Here is a 20,908-nt window from a genome sequence, read left to right on the forward strand (position 1 = left end):
TCTGTTTAATTTCACAGTCCTCAAGAACTGTGCACGCAGCTCATTTATAACTCCTCTGGATCCTCCACGCCACCATATGTTCGCGTTTTGCAATGTGGTGGCAATTTCATGGGATAATAATTAACCTCGTACCCCAAGATAGGGGTATCTTGGGTATCTTGGAGGTATTGCAAGGACATGCTCTATGGACTAGCTAGCAACACACAGGGCACTTAGCTTTCGGGGGAGACATCCCTGGAGTCTGTACTTTCACACAAGTGGGGCTATGGATACATTTGTGTAGCATCCAGGCCTGTGGGAATCTGATGATCAGTGATTTTATGGCAGACCAACCAGTGGCATTTAGAAGTCACCAGAGACTCCTTTGCTCCCCATTGTGGCACCCAGGTCTGACCCTAATTTTACTAAACAGTCTGAGCTCCCATCCTATGATTCAAGCTATGCAGTGTCACGTGTGCTGTCCCTGTGAATAATTATTGAAATTGTTTGCGCTTTGCACCCAATGCGTGCCATGTTTCCATGGTGGCCACATAGGAGGATGCTCCTTCTCAGTTGTTGCGCCCATTCAATGGAATACCATATCATTTGTTAATCAAATGCTGGACAATTTATTCACATTCTGCTGTTCCCTGAAACGCTTTCTCTTTCTTCATTAAATATTATTGCTATCAAGTTCGCTTAGATGTATTGTTTATTTTCAGCTTGCACAAGATTCCTGTAGGCATCCGTGCAATCTATACATTCTGAACCCTAAACATAATGGCGTGAGTTCACGGCTTAATCTTGGGTTGGCTGGAGTGGACAGGAGCCTCTGACCTCGGACAGTGCTAATTGGAAGCTGTAGAGTCGGGTATGCAAGTGCAAAAAGAAAGTGGGAATCTCTGATTAGTCTCGGAGGTGTGTGGAAAAGAAGTGCTGTGGATAGGTAAGCATGTTGGGAGCAGCCACAAGATTGGCATCCTGGACGTCACTGGGTGTTGGATCGAAGACGAGTCAAGCCTAGGTGGCAGCCTACAGCTCCCCAGATGGGTGCACCAAATTGGCCCTATTTCAAAATCTGAATAGCCAAGGAGACAGGCAGCAAAGTGACCCTTTGCCAAGGGCAAAGAGCCTCCTATCACCAGCCCTGTTCGGTGAATACAGCAGATCCACAAATGATCGAAAGGAGAGGATTGTTCCTGGGCCAGTGGCCCATGTTGATGTTGCCACTTGCAAACACTAAAGTACATTCAGCGCGACATGGTATATACCTTGGCAGAGCATCAGACTTGGCCTCGTCTAAAACTCATGGTTTTAATGAAACAAAAACACATGTGGAGGTGTCCTTAAATTGGCAAGCTATTACCAACACAAGTCATTGAATGCAATGCTTGGCAGACCAGTAAACCACAGGTTTACACATTTGCCTTTTCCACTATTTAACACCCCACGACTCACCCTTTTGTGCTGTAGAGCCACGCGCATCCAGGCCAACATTCTTGGCAGATGGGTGCTATGTAAGAACACTTACCTTTGTGTTAAACAAAGAAAAACATTATTTGGCCTTTTGGGGCCACTCGGTTCTTTTCACCTAATGTTGTCTTCAGAGTAGGGAGGATCTGTTTTGAGATGAAAACACGTGGTAAAAATATTGGGATATTTCTTTAAAAAATAATATAATTGCAAATCTGCTGTGAAAACCAATATGAAGTCATTTGAAACATTTATATGTAAAAATAGTTTTGGCTTTCCAGTCACTACTATTTTTTGCTACCTTCATAGGATACCTTTTAAACATTGTTTTGATTTTGGCAACAATTCTGATTTGATTGACAGCACGTGAACGCTCTACGATTCACCCAATTTCTTTTTATAGGAAGGTGCGAGATGCAGTGGGCGTGGATATCAATATGAGAGTTGGTATTCATTCCGGCAACGTCCTCTGTGGTGTGATTGGCCTCCGGAAGTGGCAGTATGACGTTTGGTCGCATGATGTCACATTGGCTAATCGCATGGAATCAGCAGGAGTACCCGGGTAAGAAGGATTGTTTAATGTGGCTCCTTAATCCCTTTGCATTGCTTGGCACATGCTTATTGTTACTCCATTTAGTGACTTACCTAGTAGTTATTGCGGGTGCAGAACAGAGCTATCTCTGATTTACTGGTGGTGCAATACTAAACTTCGGGGTGCGGTTGGTGAAGTAACCTGCTACCTCCCAATAGTAAGAGGTCCTTGCAACGCTGCAGTCCATTTCACTGCTGCACTACTAAACATTCTGCCAAGTGCTTGAAAATGGGCTCTTGTGGGGGTGGGGTTGTCTGGATCCCATCCCATCACATTCCTCATTGGCATGACTATTTTTGCTGTGTGTATTTGTAGAAGTATTCGAATGTGATTGACAGTATCTGGCTGGATACTGCGTGCTTTATCCGATTTACTCCATTGCTTTGTTCTACTTTTTTATCAATACTTCTGGGCCTTCTGTGTTAGACAATACCTGCCATTGGGAAACCGAGTTAGTCCGAAGTCATTGGGCCTCATTACGAGTCCGGCGGTAACGCGGCGGTAAAACGGCCTGGTTACCGCCGGACTCGTATTACCATTCCTCCTCCGTGATTCCCGGATTTACCGGGGCATTACAACCCCGGTTTTCCGGGAATCACGGAGGCGGAATGGTGTTAATCCCCATTCCCATTGAGTCCTATGGGACACGATGGGAATGGGGATCATGGAAACACCGGCAGCATCTCGCAATGCTGCCGGTGTTTCCTCGTCCGCCTGCAGGCGGGCGGTGTTAAACCCGCCAGGTCAGACCTGGCAGGAACATCACCTCCCGCCTGCAGGAGTCGGGATCAGGCTGTCCGGAAACAACGGTGGCGGCGGCTTTACCGCCACCGTTATTTCCGGACCGCCTGACCTGTAATGAGGCCCATTGTGTCTCTTATGAAGGGACATAGTACTTTAGGGAATTAATGTGTTTAGTGACCCTGGAGGTGTCTCCACTGAAGACTATGGGTTTGGCCCCTCATACCGTCTCAAACTACACTTTATACGATCCCTGCAGAGCTTGACTGACGAGGCTGAAAGATATCACCTGGGATTTCAGACTTTTCATTGACTTCCAGTGAAACATAGGATTCATTTGAAAGCCATCTACCTCGCCCACTGAGCTTTCCACAGCATGGGCCCAGAAGTCACAGTGAAGATGTTGTCCACCCCGTATGTACCAGGCAAGACTGAATGATCCAGCCCAAGTGACAGTTCCTTGGAATAACAAGAAACACCAAAGCGGGCCTACCTTTGCAGCCATGGTCACTAAGCTCTGGAACTTTTGCAGGCTGACTTTTCACACCCGAAGGCCCCTAATGGCCACCAAGTAGCCTGGCATGGAAACATTGATTGGAGGGGATTTTAACTGTTGCTGTCTTTTTGAAGAGGAATTGATTCCAGAGAATAGACCTTCAAAAAAATGTTCCTTGATGAGAGGGAAACCATGGCGAGTTTTTGGGAATGAGTGGGATATTCATAGGTTAAATGGGACTGTGGCTGGTGATATCCCCTCAAAAGCTACTTGGAGAAATGGTCCCTATACATCACATATAGATTATATATTTGCCTCAAACTCCTTGGCATTTCAATGTACACATCTGTTAGTAAATGAACGAGAGGAAAGTGGTCATGCATGCTTGCAATTGTTACTGAAGGTAATGAATGGGTATCTCCATCAGGTTACCCTCCCCATTAACGAGGTATCAAATGACACGGGTAATTGTTTAATCTATAAGGGATTCATAGTAGATACATTCAATAAGCTTCTGAGCATACGCTTGAATAATCCACAGCGCCAAGGTTTTTTTTTCTCTCAGCAATATCATGGGCAGTTAGAAGAGATGTACAAAACGTTGACACATCCACAGAAATTACGGTTTGTCCATCGACATGCCTTTGATAGTGAAATAAAAGAACATAAGAAAGAGTTGAGAATGAGGTTGAGAAGCCCCAGGCTAAAGGCCTAGGAAATTACAGCGTAAGGAACTACTTCAGCAGTATAAATGTTGACTTAAACAATGGACTGGGATGGTAATCCAGCAGGATGTGGAAAAGACGTTGAGCATCCTGAAGACCCGGGACTCGGGGCAGTTCTGGGAGGTGTTAGGAAAACTGTTCAAATGCCAACCCCTAATTCAGGCAAATACTATTTCAGAAAATACATGGTTGGCCTTTTATAGCAAAGTCTATTTTGATTTCAATGCGGATGCTAAACCTTTATCATTAAATACTGGGGTGCATTGGTCTCTCAATTTTGACCTGGAGGACATCTTATTAGTTCTTAAAAAGAGCAAAGTCTCCCGAGCCCCTGGACCCGATGGATATCTAATATGACACTTAAGAGAGCCCCTGAAAGGTGGTTGGCGGTATTACTGATATTAGTTAACAACATAATAAACACAAAGTCTATAGCGCAATCCTGGAAGACATTGATAATTACATTACACAAAAAGGGGACCTTCTAAACCCTAAGAATTATAGGCACATCGTGCTCTTAGATGTCCTGGGAAAAAATCTTCAGCTCTATAGTAGATAAAATGTTCTGGAAATGTGCCGAAACAGCCAACATTTTAGATCTTTGGCAATCTGGCTTTGTTCGTGGTGTAGGTACTTCCCTTAATGGGGTTTTAATTCATTTGATACAGGCAAAGTATCGGGATCTTAAGATTTGAATATTTGTTTTATAGATCTTACAATGGCATTTGACCCTGTGTGCCACCCCCTTTTATGGTATAACCTTAGCTCATGGGGCTGTCCTCAATATTTGATTGAAATTTTGTATGAATTATATTCCAAAACATCGTTGAAAATGAGGATGAACGCATTTCAATCAACAACAATAAGGGCCTAATACAAGGCTGCATTCTTGTCCCTTTACTTTTAAATCTTTTCATCTCTGATCTGGGGGCGGTGCTAGCTGAATCTAGCTCTTTCCCTGCCCAAGACAATGCTTCCGTAAAGTGAGACGTCTGCTTTACGCCGACAACCTCGTTTTATACAATAAAATTCCCATTGGCCTCAAGCGACAACTAACAGCACTGCTGCAATATACAACAGTAAATAGGCTGGAAAATAACATATATAATACCAGGGTGCTGGTTTTAAAACCAACTAAGAAGTCAAGATCAGAAGAGGGGGTTTTAGGGAAAGTCACAGACTTTTTATATCTAGGCTTTAACATCTATGAGGTTTCGAGTTCTGTTATATTATACAAATCTCAGAAAAAAAATTAAGCACCTGTCCCTGTAATTACCTACAGAGCGGATGTTTTATCGATGTGGATGAAGGTGAACTGGCCAGTCTGAAGGGGAAAAAGGTCTGCGGTCGCCCTCTAAGTACACCCTAAGCGCTCATTCGATTTGAGTTAGGTTAAACGCCCCTTGGATCTCAAGTCATTTGGAGAATGCTAACTTTTTATAGAAAGATTCTTTGTGCAGAACAGGCCTCAGTGATGGGGCAAGTCTGACTGGTCTTGGACCGTAAAAAGGAACCTAAACTATGTTCTTGGGCTGAGTTACATCTCCTGGAAACGGACCTGACGGTTCAAATGCTAAAAGACTCTCCGCAGTTAGCAATGAAACGTTTGATTGAGAAAAATTGGATTGTCACTCTAGAAACGTGTAACGCCTAGGACCATCACCACTATGTGGTACTGAATGGGAAAGCAGTAAATACTATTCTATTCTATTACATTTTTATAAGGCTCCAACTCGCTCGCAGGCCTCAGAGCGCTCAACAGACAATACAGACAAAGAACATAAAGCCAGAGGCAGCAAGGTTACAGTCCAGTCCATAGGTTGAGAAGAGAAAGGGAACCTAAATTCCTCCTCCACCGAAGAGATGGGTTTTGAGAGCACTCCTGAATTGGGCAGATGACGGCAGCTGCCTAACAGGTAGGGGAAGATCGTTCCAGACCCTTGGTCCCCATGCATTAAAGTAATAAAAGGTCCTTGTCGAACAGTTTCACATTATGTGACCCTGTTTCCAGATTGTTTGTGGAGGAAATTCTTTCTGAGAATTAGGTTAATTTATTAGCTACATGTGAAATTGTGGGCCCAGGATGGAACATTGATAGGGAAAATAGTGCATGCCCGCTGTGCAAGGGCCCCCAAATTGAATCTCTATTTCATTGGTGTCTGCAATGTATGAAATTGACCGCTTTGAGACAAATTTCTCTGCGAGAATTTTGTAGCCAATGAAGCGGATGAAATTTGGAAGATGAATTTGGAAGGGTCAAACGTGAGCATCAAATTGAATTCAATACGTTTTTTAAAATGTTTTTTATGAGGATTCAAGAGAAAGTTTTGTAGTAGTCTTTGGTGGTAAGTGGTATATTTTGTGGTATTTTTTATAAGGACCTTTAAGAGAAATACACATTTATGATTTGGTATGTAATAAGCTATATATACAATCTTTTAAATGTTATGTCATATGTATGAAATTGTTTTTTCTTGTTTTTTCTTGTTTTAAAAATATTGTGTTTATTTGTGAAAGGCTTGTTGAGCCAAACACAATAAAGAAATTTAAAAAAAACAGAGCAGTGGTGATGTAATTTTCTTATTAAAGGTCAGTAGTGATGTCACAACTAGCCTGTAATAAGAAAATGATGTACACACTTTTATACGGATATTTCAGATAGCCATGTATTACTTCACTATTATCACATAACTGCAATGTCTTACGCATGATCCGAATCCCTGAACTGTGCAACCTTTGCCACTTCAACAGCCCACACCGTTATGGGCTCTTACTAATGGCAAATAAGCATGTTTACAAATGCCATTGAAAAGTAAAAGACACCACACTGTTAATGGTTTTGGAAGAGGTTGCAAGTTTTCTGGAGGTATAGGACGCGTGTCTGGGTGCATGGTGTATAGAACATGGCCTCCCCAGCTGCAAAGTAGGCCAGAGGCAGAACCTGCGCGTCATCACCCCAAGCCATGTGAAGATACTGTAAGTGTATCGTTCCGTCGGTGCAAAACAACGATACATCAATTTTTCCCCTGGAGCCATCAACTCAGCTATAAACCTTTCTCATTGGCTGCTGGCATGTTAGATCAGCAGCCATTGGGCTCGATTTACAAAAGCGTTTTCCATTGAGAAAATCCCATTGAAAACGCTTTGTAAATTGGCCCTGTTGTGTCTTTTTATGTGCTTTAAGCGAGCAGAACGCCTGGCTCTATATTCACTCAATAACAGTGTGTCCCTTCGGAAGGCTGGCCTGGCCAGTTGAGCCTGCATGTCCCTTTGCCTTACGCAATGCCCAAGAAAATGGTATGTCACAAAAATCTTATATTTTGGAGTTTTAGCTTTTGAATTTTGTATATTGGGCCACGTTCTGCATCGTACTTGATAACAAAACTGCTCCAGTGGGCATACAGCTAATGTAGTGATATAACATCTGTAAATGCCCCTGCTGAATGAGCATTTACAGATTTCCCTACCCTGTCTACGCCTCTGCCTGTAACCAGTCAACCCATATGCCTGCGGGGTCTCCCCATGTAGTACGCGAGACATTGGGTAAGTGTTGGTAATAAAAGGCTGTGGGATTTTATTGCACAGTTTTGGTCATAACAAACCTAATCATAATTACAGTAACCATAATATGCTGTACTTTTGGGCATTGGGTCCCGAGGTTACCCCGTCTGGCCCGTGCCGCTATGACCTGGATGGGTTACCGGATGTCGAGGTTCCCCCAAAAGTTGTTGCTAGTTTTTCCCCCTAGCTGAATTGTCTGTTCCCAATAGTTTGGGCTAGTCCCTTGACCGTTCCTGGTTCTGGCCATTGTAAGGGTTTTGTCCTTACCTGGTCTTATCCTTAAAGGGGTGCGTTAATGCTGCAAAACTGTTCTCCCGCTATTTGCCCGCACATTGCTGGCTTGTAGTTATGTGTGGTCCAACATCTTGTGCTGGCCTTTTATTTCCCTTTGTACAACTGTCTAAGTTTGTTTCTTTTTAGTAAACCAATCAAAACCAGATTGTTTAAGAAAATTTGACCTTGGCTACCCCTTGGATGGGATGGTTCCCACTCTGACCGCTCGCGGTCTTGAATGGTTCTGGGCCCCCTTCTATATCGTCTACTTGGTGTAGTACTTGCGTATAGCCCTGCTCGGAGGGGCCTTCTGGACCGTCTGCTGTGGTGTAGGTTTTTCTACCCTGCATTTGCTGCGGGGTTGGTTTTGCTTTATTACTTTGGTTCCTGGCTTGTGCTAGTGTTTGTGCCTGTCCCTGGGGAGCCCCCGTGCTACCACTGCTTACCCGTATTGCTAATATTTCCAAACTGTTTCGGTTATCCTGCTATTAGCTGCTTTTTGGCCTTGCGGCATTGGCCCGTTTGTCTATTTCAACCATTATTGGTTTTTATGCTATTAAAAGTTTTTGGCCTTAGCCCTTTGCAGCGTTGGCGTGTTTTCTTGTGCTGCATGGTGTTTTAACACCCAGGATGGACTGCGAACAAAAATTGGGGGCCTATTGAGGGAGTAATTGTTCAAAATGGCCCCTGGTACCTATTTGCAGCAAACCAAAAAACCCTTTTTTCTTATAAAAGTGAGCCACCTTAGCCTTGCGACCCGAGGTGTGGTACCCTGTTGTAAAATCTTTGGGTTTCCTATGAGATGGTCCCACCCTGTTTTTCTATTTGCTTGTTAAACATTTTTTGTATTGTTTTTTTCTTTGCACTTGCATTCAGGGTCAGTGCTAACTTGTAGCACCCTGGTCCTGGCCCTCGGGCATTGGCCTGTTATATTGTGCAGTGTGGTGCTTTTTCCCCACTGCTTATTATTTTTGTAGAATCCGTTTTCAGGTTCAGAGCTACTTGTAGTTTTCCAGCCCCCGCCCTTGGTTGTTGGCCTTTTGTTTACTTTATTTCTTGCTCGTATTTTATTTGGAGTATTTTTGCTGCCTTGTGAGCTGTCGCCCTATTCTCTAGCATCCTGATGCTATCTGCCTGACTTGTGATTTTTTCACATGTGTTCTGGCCTCTCTTTGTGTTTAACTACTTACACCTTATTCTCTTATATGTTCCGATACCTCTTTTGTTTTCCCCCTCTTTTCTGTTCTGTACCGTTTGGGAGGGTGGTGACTATGTTTGAGATATATCGCCCTTTCTGTTACGTTGGCTGCCCTTTGTGGCAAGCCTGGGCTTTTATTCTGGCACCTAGTTCATTCTCGTTTGTCCTGCTTTCTTATGATGATGCTGCTACTTCCTCCGTTTCGGTTGGATAGGCTTGTATCTGTGGCTCTGTTTTACTCAGCTGCCAGGAAAAACGTGCTTATGTGTTTTCCTTGGGTGGCTCAAAACTGTACCGCCCTTGCTGTGGTCTGCCACCTCTAGACGCTGGAAATAACTGGTCATCAACTTGTGTATTACCTGCATGTTGCAGGAAATCCCACGGCCTGGAATGCTTCTTGTTTTTTGACACCCTAGTTTCGGGGTTGTTATAATCTCGGCTTTCACCTTGGTATGTGTGCTGTTTGTGCGAGCACCTTCGGCAACTGCTGGGTCTTGGTCTGCTAAATGTTAACTTGTGACCCTTGAATCTCTGATTGCTGTATTATTATTAGCCCTGATGTGCGGCGCAGATTTTGTTCGCCCTCTGAGAGGTGAAAGGCGGAGCTTGGCCCTGCCGGGGTTTCAAAACTGCGTCTGCAGGCTCTGGGCTGATGTTAAAAGGAGTGCTCTGCTTGTTGTGCTAAATACCTGGCTCTGCATTTCTGTGCGGGTTTACAATATGCTATGGATAAATATTTTGATTTTTAAAGGCTGGTGGGCTGTGTTTTCTACTGGCCAGACTGGACACTGGAACCACTGCCTCAGAGCGGATGTAAAAAACGCCACCGCTCTGCTTGCTGTGCTACCTGAGTGTTTGGTTGCCTATCCTGTCTTAGCTGTTTGTTTCAGTTCTTTAAACAGTTTTTTCGGGACTGGCTTGATTTTTTTTCTCTGCATGAGTGTATGTTTCTTTTGGGCCCCTGGCTGGCTGTGGGAACGTCGGTAGGTTTGGGAAATCGTGTTTCTTCTGGTGCCCCCTGTGAGTTCTCTCTTACCTACCTTGCAGTGGTGTTTCTTTGGTGCTGTCTCCCCTTCTTCACATGGCTCCTTACCGCTAACACCCAGTGTCCCGTACGCCTTTGTGCGCCTTTGCCGTATTGTCATCGCCCCATTCCGTGCCTGTGGAAGATTCTGATGCACTACCTCAGTAGTGTTGTTGCAACTGGGTCCCCAAAGTATGGGTTTTCTTTAGTTGTGGGGTGGTGTTTTGAACCCCGTTTCAGGGTTCTGTTTATTCTGCGTACACAGAAATATTTGGCAAGCTCTGTTCGGATAGCTGCTTGGAGTTGTAGATCTCTTTTTATGGGTTCACCCTTTTGTGCATCTGCTCCCCTTAATTACGTTGTGAAAGTTTTTAAGTGCATCTTGTGGTGCTGATTTGAATCGTCTTGTGTGCGTTGACTCTGCCGAGCTAAAACTGCGGCAGCGGGATGCGTCTGGATGTACGGCATGCTTGCTTCTGCCAGCTGAGATGGCCGTTTGAGCATTGAGTAGCATATTCTATGTCTTGTAGTGCCCCGTGTCAGGGTACTGGTTTGTAGAAAAAACTTGTCTCAATCTGGGTTCGCAATTAGTTTGCCCCTTGCAAAATTAATTTAAGCCCTGTGATTGCTTCACCTTGTCCGCCCATTGCCTTTCTCTCAATTTCGAAATCCTCCTGGATCACTTAGTGTGACAGCCAGAGTAAAAAACCTGTGTTGCTCTGTGTCGTCTTCCTTCCAGGCGAGCCTGTTCGTCGTACTTGTGGGTCCATTTTGTCGCGTGGTTACTAATTAAAAAATCCATGTGGCCCTTGGCTCTTGCTCCCCGCCAATGTTGCTATTATAGGTTAGTAATTGCATTTAAAATAGCTTGCTATGTGATCTAAAAGTTGATTACCCTCTGTTTTTTGTTTTTCTTCTGGCTGTTTTTGTGATTGCTTCATCGTATGATTTATTTCCCCTCTATTGCACTCGTGTACATGTTTTCTTATTTCCTACTGCTTAAATACTGGAGATATTATTATTAGCCTGAAAACACATTGATATTGTGCAGCACTGTGCTTGCGTGGGGGTGAGCGGCTGAGTCAGGGCCAGTCATTTCATAACGAGGAGCGGTTTGAATCAGGGACAAATATGGACCATAGGTCCGCTGATTCCAGTGCCTGAATAAGTCAGAAAATTATTGATATTTGACGTCTGCCTCTCCTGGTTGCTCGCTGGAGGACGAGGGGCAGCATTACCCCTCGTATCTGCTGGCTCTGCAGATCAAAATAGGTTTTATTTTTAGGTGAGGAAAAGCAGGCGGAGAGGGCTCCCCCCCTGCAGTGAAACTGGGTGCTGCCATTTAATAACTGCAAGTTAACAAAAATGGAGGGAAAATAAACCCTTGCTCACAGCGCTATGGTAAGTATGTTGAGACAAAATAGTGATGGAAAACTATTGCAGAAAAAATGACAAACAGATGTCGCAGGTTCTGTATGGTTATAGAACCTTCTGCTGAAATAACTTAGAAAGTGCGTTGTAATGTAAGTGGCGCGGAAAATATAGTGTACAAAATTGCATATCTTACGAAAATAAACGTGCATATGGAAAAAAACCTGCGTTTTCCCATCCTCGTTAACAACATGGCGGGCTCATGGTGGCTGTATGAGGCGCTTTTGGTAGTGATGGCTGTGTGTTTTCTATCTCCTTGATGCGATGACCGTTCTCTTGAGTAGCACATATAAATGCCATCCCCCTTCCTTGAGAGGTTCCTGTCCCTGTTTTGTATTTGGTCCGACCAACTTGTTGGTCGCGACTATGCAACATTGCTTAAACTCCTCTTAGTTATGCTGTGAGGGGCGCTGGATAGCCTTTCGGAGAAAATCCGCCGTTTTGTTGATTCTTTCGTCACTGCTGACGCCCTAAATGCTAGCTTAGATTTAGTATGGCTTCCAGAGTAAGGCGTTGCCTTCTGTTTTTTCCCCTCCTTGTGCAATCATGTTAGCATAGTAAGAAAAAACGCTGCCCCCGATTGCATTATATTTACTCCGTTGTAAATGGGCTAGTGCTTTGTGTTCTTTTAACTTTCTTTCTTAAAGAGGAGCTGCTGGTGTTTATATTATTTCGGATTTTAAAACCGTTTCTGAAACGAACGGTCTGTCTGCTTTTTTTCTCTTATCTCTAAGAAAATTGTTCCCCCAGAAAAACTTATCTGCATAGATGATGCTCGCAAATGTGTTTGTTGCGTGGCTCTCCCAGGGACGCTCTGTGTCCTCTTGCTTCCAGACGCTGGTTTCTTCTTAGCGGACTAGCCCGCATTGGCAAGGTAACCCCACGTCGGGATACACCCCGTCGCTACAATGTAGCTGAGGTCTCTCCGCCTTATGCCGCGGGAGCCTGTTGCCTGTCGCGCTGCAGCAGCTTCGTTCGTGGAGGCTTCCTACAACTCCTAGGCGATGGCAGGGATCTTGCACAGGATTTTCCTGCTCGGTCTCGCTGGGGTGACCTAGTGGATTTTCTTGACTGGTCTTGTTGTTTTGACCACCTCGTTGCTGCTCAAGCCTAGTGGAAAAGCAAACGAAATGACTACAGCAGGCGGAGTAAGTCAAAACTCCAGCCCGAAAAGTCGAAAGGATATGAACAGGGCAATGTTCACCTAAAAAGAAGAGACTCTGAGTGCACAGAGTACTCTTTGGTTTGGGTCCCCGTGCAGGGACCACAAACTGGTTCTGTTTTCTGCTGTCAAAAACAACTCCTTATATGGGACCCGGGGGCTGTCCCCTGGGTACTTTTGTGTGGTGGGGGCTGTGGTGTCAGCCCCCTGGCCGGCTGATGCCAACAATAGATTGCACCTTATGGCGCCTAACAACTGCTCCCCTGCTTGCTTCCTGTCTTTGGGGGCCCTGGTGCTTTTCATCCCTGTGGGAGGAGGGCAAGGTGTTGATTAACACCTTGCCCTTCCCTCTGTGTTTCCTGGTTCGGGGACTGCGTGTCGCCTTTGTAGTTTGGTGGGGGAAAGGAGGAGTACTGGCCCATTTGTTGGGCTGCTGATCCCCCTCTTCCCTGCCTGGCTGCCATGGGGCACAGGTTACCAGGCCTCGCCTGGTGCCTGTGGTGTTGCCCATAACCCGTGAGCAGTGAACCCCAGAAACCCAAAGATACGTTGGCTCGTCATGCACAGTGGTAGCATGTGCTGTAAATGGCAGGAAAGGAGTGATCTAGAAGGCAGTCTCCCTAATATGCCAGATCAACCCAACTACCAGCTGCTCTGCTTGTCTCCTGTACTGATGCCCAAGAGTGCTTTTGGCATGGGTGCTGGCAAAGATACCCACTTACGTCTTCAGCAGAGTTTGTGCCACAGCAGGGGATTCAGGGTGTGTAAGGAGGCGATCACTTGGTATCCATGTTGTCGCTTCGAATTGGGATTTAATCTACAAAGGAAGAGTGAAAATAGTTAGTGGTGCAGCCCTAAATACAAAGAAGACAGACTGACAGATATTGCTCCTGGTGGCTTAGGGCTGACCCACCCTCGAGCTAAAAAAAATGTCAAAACTAAGGTCCAACCACTGTGATTGTGGTTCCTAGCTATGGTGTTTCTTCCCATCTGTGCAAGGCCAAAGCCCCCAGGGAACGTTTTTCATCCTTCCCCATGTTTCAAGCTTACATTACAACGCATTGGCAAGTAGCGAGTGATATATATTCAGTCAAACAAAATGTTTTAATCTTTGCATCTGCCACAAAAAGCCACCCGTGGGATTCTTGAGTCGCATGCACACGTTATTTTAATATGGCAGATCTGCAAAGCGACCTTTTGTTAGGATTTATTTTTCATTGGCCATGGACTGGAAAATGCAGTCGGTGCCTAGAAAAAAAAAGTGTCTGGATTTAATATAGGGGGTTAATGTTGGATTACCTCCACTTCTAATTGATTGCTGTAATGAGAGGTATTTGGAAATTGGTTTTGGGCACTGCTGTCTGAGGGAAGCACTGAACTACCTTATAGACCAGGGTTGTCCAAATCCAGGAACCGACGGCCAGATCCATGTCTGATTTTCAGGATAATTCGGAATCATTTTCGCAGACAACCACACCAATGCCTGTAATCTGTACAGATTGCATAACTACGACACAACGACTGACAGGAGCACAATCTATTGCAGTAGGGGTCCCTTTAACATCCACCTGTCACAGGCCTGCCACCTCCATTCATTGTATCCTTTTCCCTCCTCCCCCCTTTTTTAACCAGAGTTCAGATACCCTCCATGACCCCCGCCGGGGCCCTCTCAACCGTGGGATCGATTCCCACCTCTACATAATAGGCGCAGCGTCAACCTCTCACTCACCGCTGTCCTTCCCTGAGAGGAAGGAGACCATTGTAACACACCACTTCCCCACAGACTATGGGTACTATCTAAATGACAGTTGTGTAGTGGCATGACACTAAAACACACATACATGTTCTTAGAGGGTCCACGAAGATGCCCTGACGAAGGCTACACGATTCACGCTTTTGATTGCCGAAAACTTGCCAGATCAGGGATTCCTATGAAGTTCTGGGGATATTCCGATACATCATCCTGATGTTACTAACACGTTGGTAGACACTAATCTAGAAAAATGAACTCTAGAATTTGAGGAAAAAGTTAGTGGCAGACCCTTATCTAGTCAAATTAACTTCAGAATTTGAAGAAAAGAAAAACCTTCTTTGGTCACATCACATCAGTTGAAATGGAAGTACTGAGAAAAAAAAGAAACACACTAATTTGTATATTTGTGAACCATAGAATATGTGGTGCATCTGTCACTTTATTTATATTATCTTTTTATATCTCTATTGTAAGTGACTTCAATCCAGCATTCCAACTAAGTCAATGCCTAGTCTGGGATGCCCAATGGAAACCCTTATTTATATATTTTATGTCAAAAGTTCTTTAAATCTGGATGATGAACCCTTATATAATGCCCCTCTCTTTGGATCTCTCCGACCTCACTGATCCAAGAAGTAGGTTTCTTTTGCAAATTAAAAGGTTTATTTGAAGAATTGAACAATATATATATCACACTTTTATGAATAGAATAATATCTGAATAGCACACTAATGAATATGAACAATGATCAGCAATGGGTAATATTACAATATCAACAATCTCTTTAATCAGTCAGGACTAGGAACAGGAAGGATACTGTAGCAGAGAATACTTGATATGGATTCAAGGAAATGCAATAATAGGAAAGAATGCAGCACAGAAATAAAACTTGATATGATTTCCACAAAAGACAATATGATCACTCTTTCCCCTGTGACTACTCACTCCCCCCACTATGCAATATGAAGGATGGAAATGAGGGCACACATGTTTCAGGAATACAATCAATAATGCAGTTCAATGCCAGTTCCCCCCAGCAAGCTTAGAGAGAACAGGTATGATTTTAAAAGAGGTCAAGATGCTTATGAATGTGATTGCAATGAATGTGAAAAATGCTAGAAATGACTTTAATTCGCTAAATAGGATTCAGCACTAGTGAGAGTTACTTCGGATTGGTTCAGGTCAACACTAGCAATGATTATGAATGATTGTCAGATTGAAAACGAAATTCAGCAGTTGCAAACAAGAAACAGCTATTCTGACATGTGGTGAAATTGAGCTAAATTGCAATTCGCAGCCACTTTTCCACAGAATTGGAATGTCATTTTAGGTTAGTTAGAAAGTTGAGGATCTTAGCTCCAGAATGACAGTTAAATGTTGGTTCTATGACGTGCGGTTCAAAAGTTACAGAGGTTTTTGTGAAGGTAGATTTTTCAGAAACAGAGTCAAGATTTCCCAATGAAAGATTGCGCTTTAAAGATTTGGAATCAATATGAACTTACACTACTGGGCTATGAAGAAGCAAGACACTCCACGGGCAGCCACCAGAACAGCGGCGCCTCTGCTCTGACCTCTGTCCGTCAAAACACTTGTCCCTCTTCAGAAACATACCAGCGCATAGATGATTGATGCTCCAATTTTCAAGGACTATGTGGAGGAGAGAAGAACTTAGGATAGACAACAGAGATTCAATAAAGCAGGTATGAATAGGTTGGAATGGTTGGATTGGGTTACTTAATACTAAGAGGTTGTTTATGGACAGTTCTACACTAAATACTTATAACTATGGCTTTGGAATGGAATGGACCCGTCAAAGATCTGGTCAAGGGTTTGGCTGGAATTCGCTTGCCACCGGACAGGTCTCAGGCACTGGGTTCTGCTTTCAGCATGGCACTCTGGTCTGCACGGCCTCTTGGGCTGGATCTGACGGGTTCTGGGTTACAGCTCTGCTCTGCGGGTCTGGATCTTGGTTCTAGCATGGGGTTCTTAGCTAGAACAGCAAAACAGCTCAGCCAGGCTGTTGAACGGTTTGGTTAGGCCCTGTGGAAGTTTAGGGGTTATAATCAGGTTGCAAAAGATTCTGAGGCCTGCTGAAAAGGGTTCAGCTTTTGGGTTAAGCCTCTCTGCTTCAAGGTTCTAGAGTTTGGTTCTAGAGTTTAGTTCTATGTCTGGAGTCTGGATCTACCTGCAGGGTGCTTCACCAAGAAATCAGTTGAGAAGTGGAAGTGTGTGTGTCTTGCCTGTCCTCAGCAATCCCTATTTATGTATTTCCAAAGTGGGTGGGGAGGCTGATTCTCTATGCCCAACCCTCTAAGGATCTTATAGGTCAGAGGATTCCCTGTCCCCTGATTGGAGAAATGAGCAGCGTGTCATCCTGTGTCATCATGTGTCATGTTTATGGCTTAGGGAAAAACCCTTACCTTTGTGTCTGTACAGTATATCTTATTTTTCATAAAGCACATATTTACAATATACACAACGTGTTAATACTACATACATTACATGACAGATCACCTAAGGTACATTTCTGTTCAACTCTCATCTTCCTAAGAGCTTTTGTTCAGAAATGACAACTTTTACGCGCTTTTGGTGTGTTTCTCAATATTAGTTCTGCACCAATTTTTATACATGCATGGATATCCCATCTGAGCACATTTCTGTAATTTTTCACGTTCCTAGCATAAACACAGTAGCTACAATATGAATACATTCCGGGGTTTAGTCTCAGAACATCGCACGGATTCCAGCTTAGTCTTAAACTGTGAGCGAATTTTTCATTTTAACAATCTCGAAGTTTCACATTTTTGTCAGTTCAGTGCAATTTGTTATAAGCATTTTTCTAAAACATATATTTAATCCAACGTTAAATCCACATTTCAGTCTGGTCCGCCTCCAGAGCTGGGCTGACTCAGAGGATCACATGTCCTTCTTCCTGCCAGCAGTTTGTTGTCAGTCACACCCGAATTAGCATTCCTATTCAGCCCAAGGCCTCCTTTGTCTTCACTCAGAGCAACAGGCCCGGGTGCCCCTTCTAGATCCTTTTCACAACAGCCTATCAATTTCTTAGCCAAGGGCAGGGGGAAGTTTCCTTTGTTCAGGGAGAGGTGTGGAATTTATTTGAAGCACAGTGTGGGAAACTTTAACTCTCAAACCCAATGTCTAAAAATTGTCTTATCTTATAATATAACTCTAATTTTTAACACATACATCAAGCAATTTCTTACTTCAAGCCTTTTCAGAGTATAGTTATGAATTGTATCCACCTCTTAGGCTTCTGATAGAAAGTCTTTCTTTGGCATAGTTTGGGTTCAATGTTCAACTTTACACAAAATGGTTTTAAATCGCCGGCTTCTGATCGAGGTGAGTAACAGTATTACACCCATTTTTGACAGATTTCTTCCAGCAAGCAATCCTCAAAAGTGGACTTTGTTCAGATAACATATACTTCTGTGGACCTTATATTTATGTAGATTCTTGAAGGAGAATGATGTTGACCACCCAACAAGGAGGTTGGATCTTTTTGGGTGGTTTGTGAGCCATGATTTTTGCAAATTTGACACCAAATAAAAACTGATTTTTGAAAACAGCTGTGTTTCATTTGCAATGATTTTGCTCTGTGGGCAGCCAAATGATGGGTTTTGGCAGTGGTCTCCTGTGTTACCACTGACATAGGCAAAAGTGGATGGCTGTCACACCGCTTCCTACTAAGTCAAGGACACGTCCCTCCGCGTCTACCTCTATCCGCGCTCCCCGGCACACACGCTCAGATTCATGTACTTCGTTTCCCACTCACGTTTCACACAACAGGGCACGGCATGGCATGTTTGGCGGAGCTGGCGTTTATCGCCCTTCACGGCTGTGGCAAACCAAGTGGAGACTCCTTCACTCCAGGAACTCACATCCTTCGCGGAGACCGGCGCTGCCCGGCGCGTCACGGATCACGTGACTCTTAGTTGCCTAGCAATGCTACAACGCTTTCGGTTCACTTCTCACGTGATACTGTCACGTGCGTCCCTTCCAGGGATAAAAGGAGTTCGAAAACCGAAGGCGTTGCTTCACAGCTGTTTCAACTAGGATCACGTGACGCTCTCTCTTCGTTCAAGGACCTGTTCTATTCTGACCTACGCTTGCTCCACGGATCGTCTTTGCTTAACCCTTCACTGACTCTGGAACTTTGGATTGCCTATTGCCGACTTACGCTTGTTACACGGATTGTCCTTGCTTAACCCTTCATTGGCTCTGGAACATTGAATCATCTGTTTTCTGACCTCGGACTGCCTGGAGTTCTCTATGGATCACGTGTTTCATTAGGGCCTCGGTCCTACAATAGGTGGTTACCTGCTCTACCTTACAGCCTTGTCCAGCCACAGTCTGGAGGTTCACGCCTCTTTAAGCCTTGGGAAAGACACAAGTCCTCACAGGTATTTCAGTGTTTTGGTATTTGCATTTGGGAAGATTGTGTCCTGCTTTCCTACTTACATAACCATTGTACCTTGCCTTACAGCGCTCAAGGGGTTCTTCCGGCTGTCCCGCGTCCTGGCTTGGGGACTTCCACCTGTGGCCTTAATAATCACGCTGACAGTATTTCTGGTGTTGTCAGGGTGTTTCTTGGGGACAGAGGGTTTGTTCATACTCTACACGACCAACGAACTTCGTAACAATGGCGGCCTATTTTTCAGGTTTTCACTGCACATTTTCTGGTGATTTCTAGCGAGCAGCATGCTTTCCAGTGGCCATTTCTGAGGTTTCTGCTGCCAGCAATGCACAGTAATGTTGCAGGGCTTGGACCAGTGGGTTAAGACATCCCACAATCCCCCCTCTTGCGATTGGCGTTGATCTTCCATCAATGGAAACTCGCAAGACTGGGATGTCAGCCTCATCTCTTCGGATTCCAAAAATGGCATCTTTTCCTCCATCAGGGGTGGGTTGATCGGTTCTCCTCGCCGTCCTGATGGGAGTATTGAGCGATACTCCGGGCCCCTCGGATCTTTGCTCCCAGTCCCCGGGTTATCCTCCCTGGTTAGTTAGTCTCCATGGTTTATCTCTCTCTATAGGTTATCTCTCTCTCCTATGATGACAAAGCAAAACATATTTGTAGACATTTCCCCACCACTATTAATGTAGTGGGGCGGACATATACATTTTATAAACCAGGAGACATTTGCATTATTGTATTTTATAGACGATATGTGGAATATTTTAAAGTTGGAATTTTATGGATCTGGAGTGGCCCCCTCTGGGGTTCCAGAAGACTCCTCCAGTTGCTGCAGAGTGTGCCTTGGATGGCAACACTTTAGTTGATTCATATGGACCCACTTGTCTTCCCCTTCTGCCAAACTGCCTTTGGGGATGTGGATCTTGTAGGCGACTGGTGAGATCTTGTCTACAATTTCAAAAGGTCCCTTCCAGGTAGGCAGAAATTTTTGCTGTTTGGCCTGCTTCCTTTGGAAATTGTATAGATAGACCCAGTCTCCTACATTGTATTCTTTCCTGGTAGTCTTCAAGTCATAGTGGGTCTTCATGCTATCGGCTGATCTTTCTAGATTTCGCTGAGCATAGGCAAAAGCATGTTGAAGGGGTTTTCTTAAATTTTCAACATACTCTTGAGTTGTGGAGGCATTGATCAAGGTCTGCTCTTGGGTCCTGTAGAGCAGATGCTGGGGAAGCATCATCCTGCATCCAGTCATTAGCTCAAACTGTGACATTTTAGTTGCAGATGAAGGGGTAGATCTGATGGCCATAAGGACAAGAGGTAATCGGATATCCCAAATTGGCCCAGAATCTGCCACAAATGTTTTTAATATGCTCACATTGGTTTTGTTGTATCATTCTACTGCACCACTAGAGGCTATCCGGTAAGCAATATGTAGCTTCCTTTTAACCCCAAGTATCTCCCACATCTTGGTCATTACTTCGCTCGTGAAATGGCTACCTCTGTCTGACTCGATCCTTTGGGGTAGTCCAAAATGTGAAAGATGTGGTTGATCATCAGGGCAGCTGCTGTTTCTGCCTTGCAGTTTGGGGCCGGGAGACTTTCCACCCATTTAGTAAATAAGCATGTCACGGTCAACATGTACTTATTTCCCCTAGAGGAGCGAATCACGGGCCCAATGAAATCTACTTGCAAATCTGACCATGGCAGTGTCACCCCCCTCTTTTGGAGAGGCGCACGGTGTGTGAGGGATGTTGGCTGAAATTGTGCACACACAAGACACCCCTTCAAATATTGGTTGAGGTCCTGCCCCATGTGTGGCCAGTATGCAACCTCTCTTAAGATTTCAACTGTTGTATGATACCCCCTATGACTGGCCATGGCTGCATCATGGGCATGACTTAACATCAGGCTTCGGAATGAGGTAGGAAACACCCACTGATCCTGGCCAGCTAGGGATTTCCTCACCAACAAACTGTCTTGGATTCGGAACATTTTTGGACATTTAATCAACACTCTGAGGTCCTGTTTCCCAACGCAATTGGTATCCGTCAGGGGAAAGTTCTCA

The 20,908-nt window shown here is 44.5% G+C and overlaps 1 protein-coding gene across 4 annotated transcripts in view; it reads left to right on the plus strand.

Moving 5' to 3' along the window:
• ADCY7 (adenylate cyclase 7) overlaps positions 1 to 20,908 on the plus strand; it is a 1,256,803-nt gene that overhangs the window by 863,602 nt on the left and 372,293 nt on the right. For all 4 annotated transcript variants that reach the window (XM_069604769.1, XM_069604771.1, XM_069604772.1 and 1 more), the window contains one exon: positions 1,856 to 2,014. In XM_069604769.1, coding sequence (XP_069460870.1) covers positions 1,856 to 2,014 — 159 coding nt within the window. The remainder of the gene's footprint in view (positions 1 to 1,855; positions 2,015 to 20,908) is intronic.

The sequence above is a fragment of the Ambystoma mexicanum genome, chromosome 1p (assembly GCF_040938575.1).
Source record: "Ambystoma mexicanum isolate Mex_15411 chromosome 1p, UKY_AmexF1_1, whole genome shotgun sequence".
Classification (NCBI taxonomy): Eukaryota; Metazoa; Chordata; class Amphibia; order Caudata; family Ambystomatidae; genus Ambystoma; species Ambystoma mexicanum.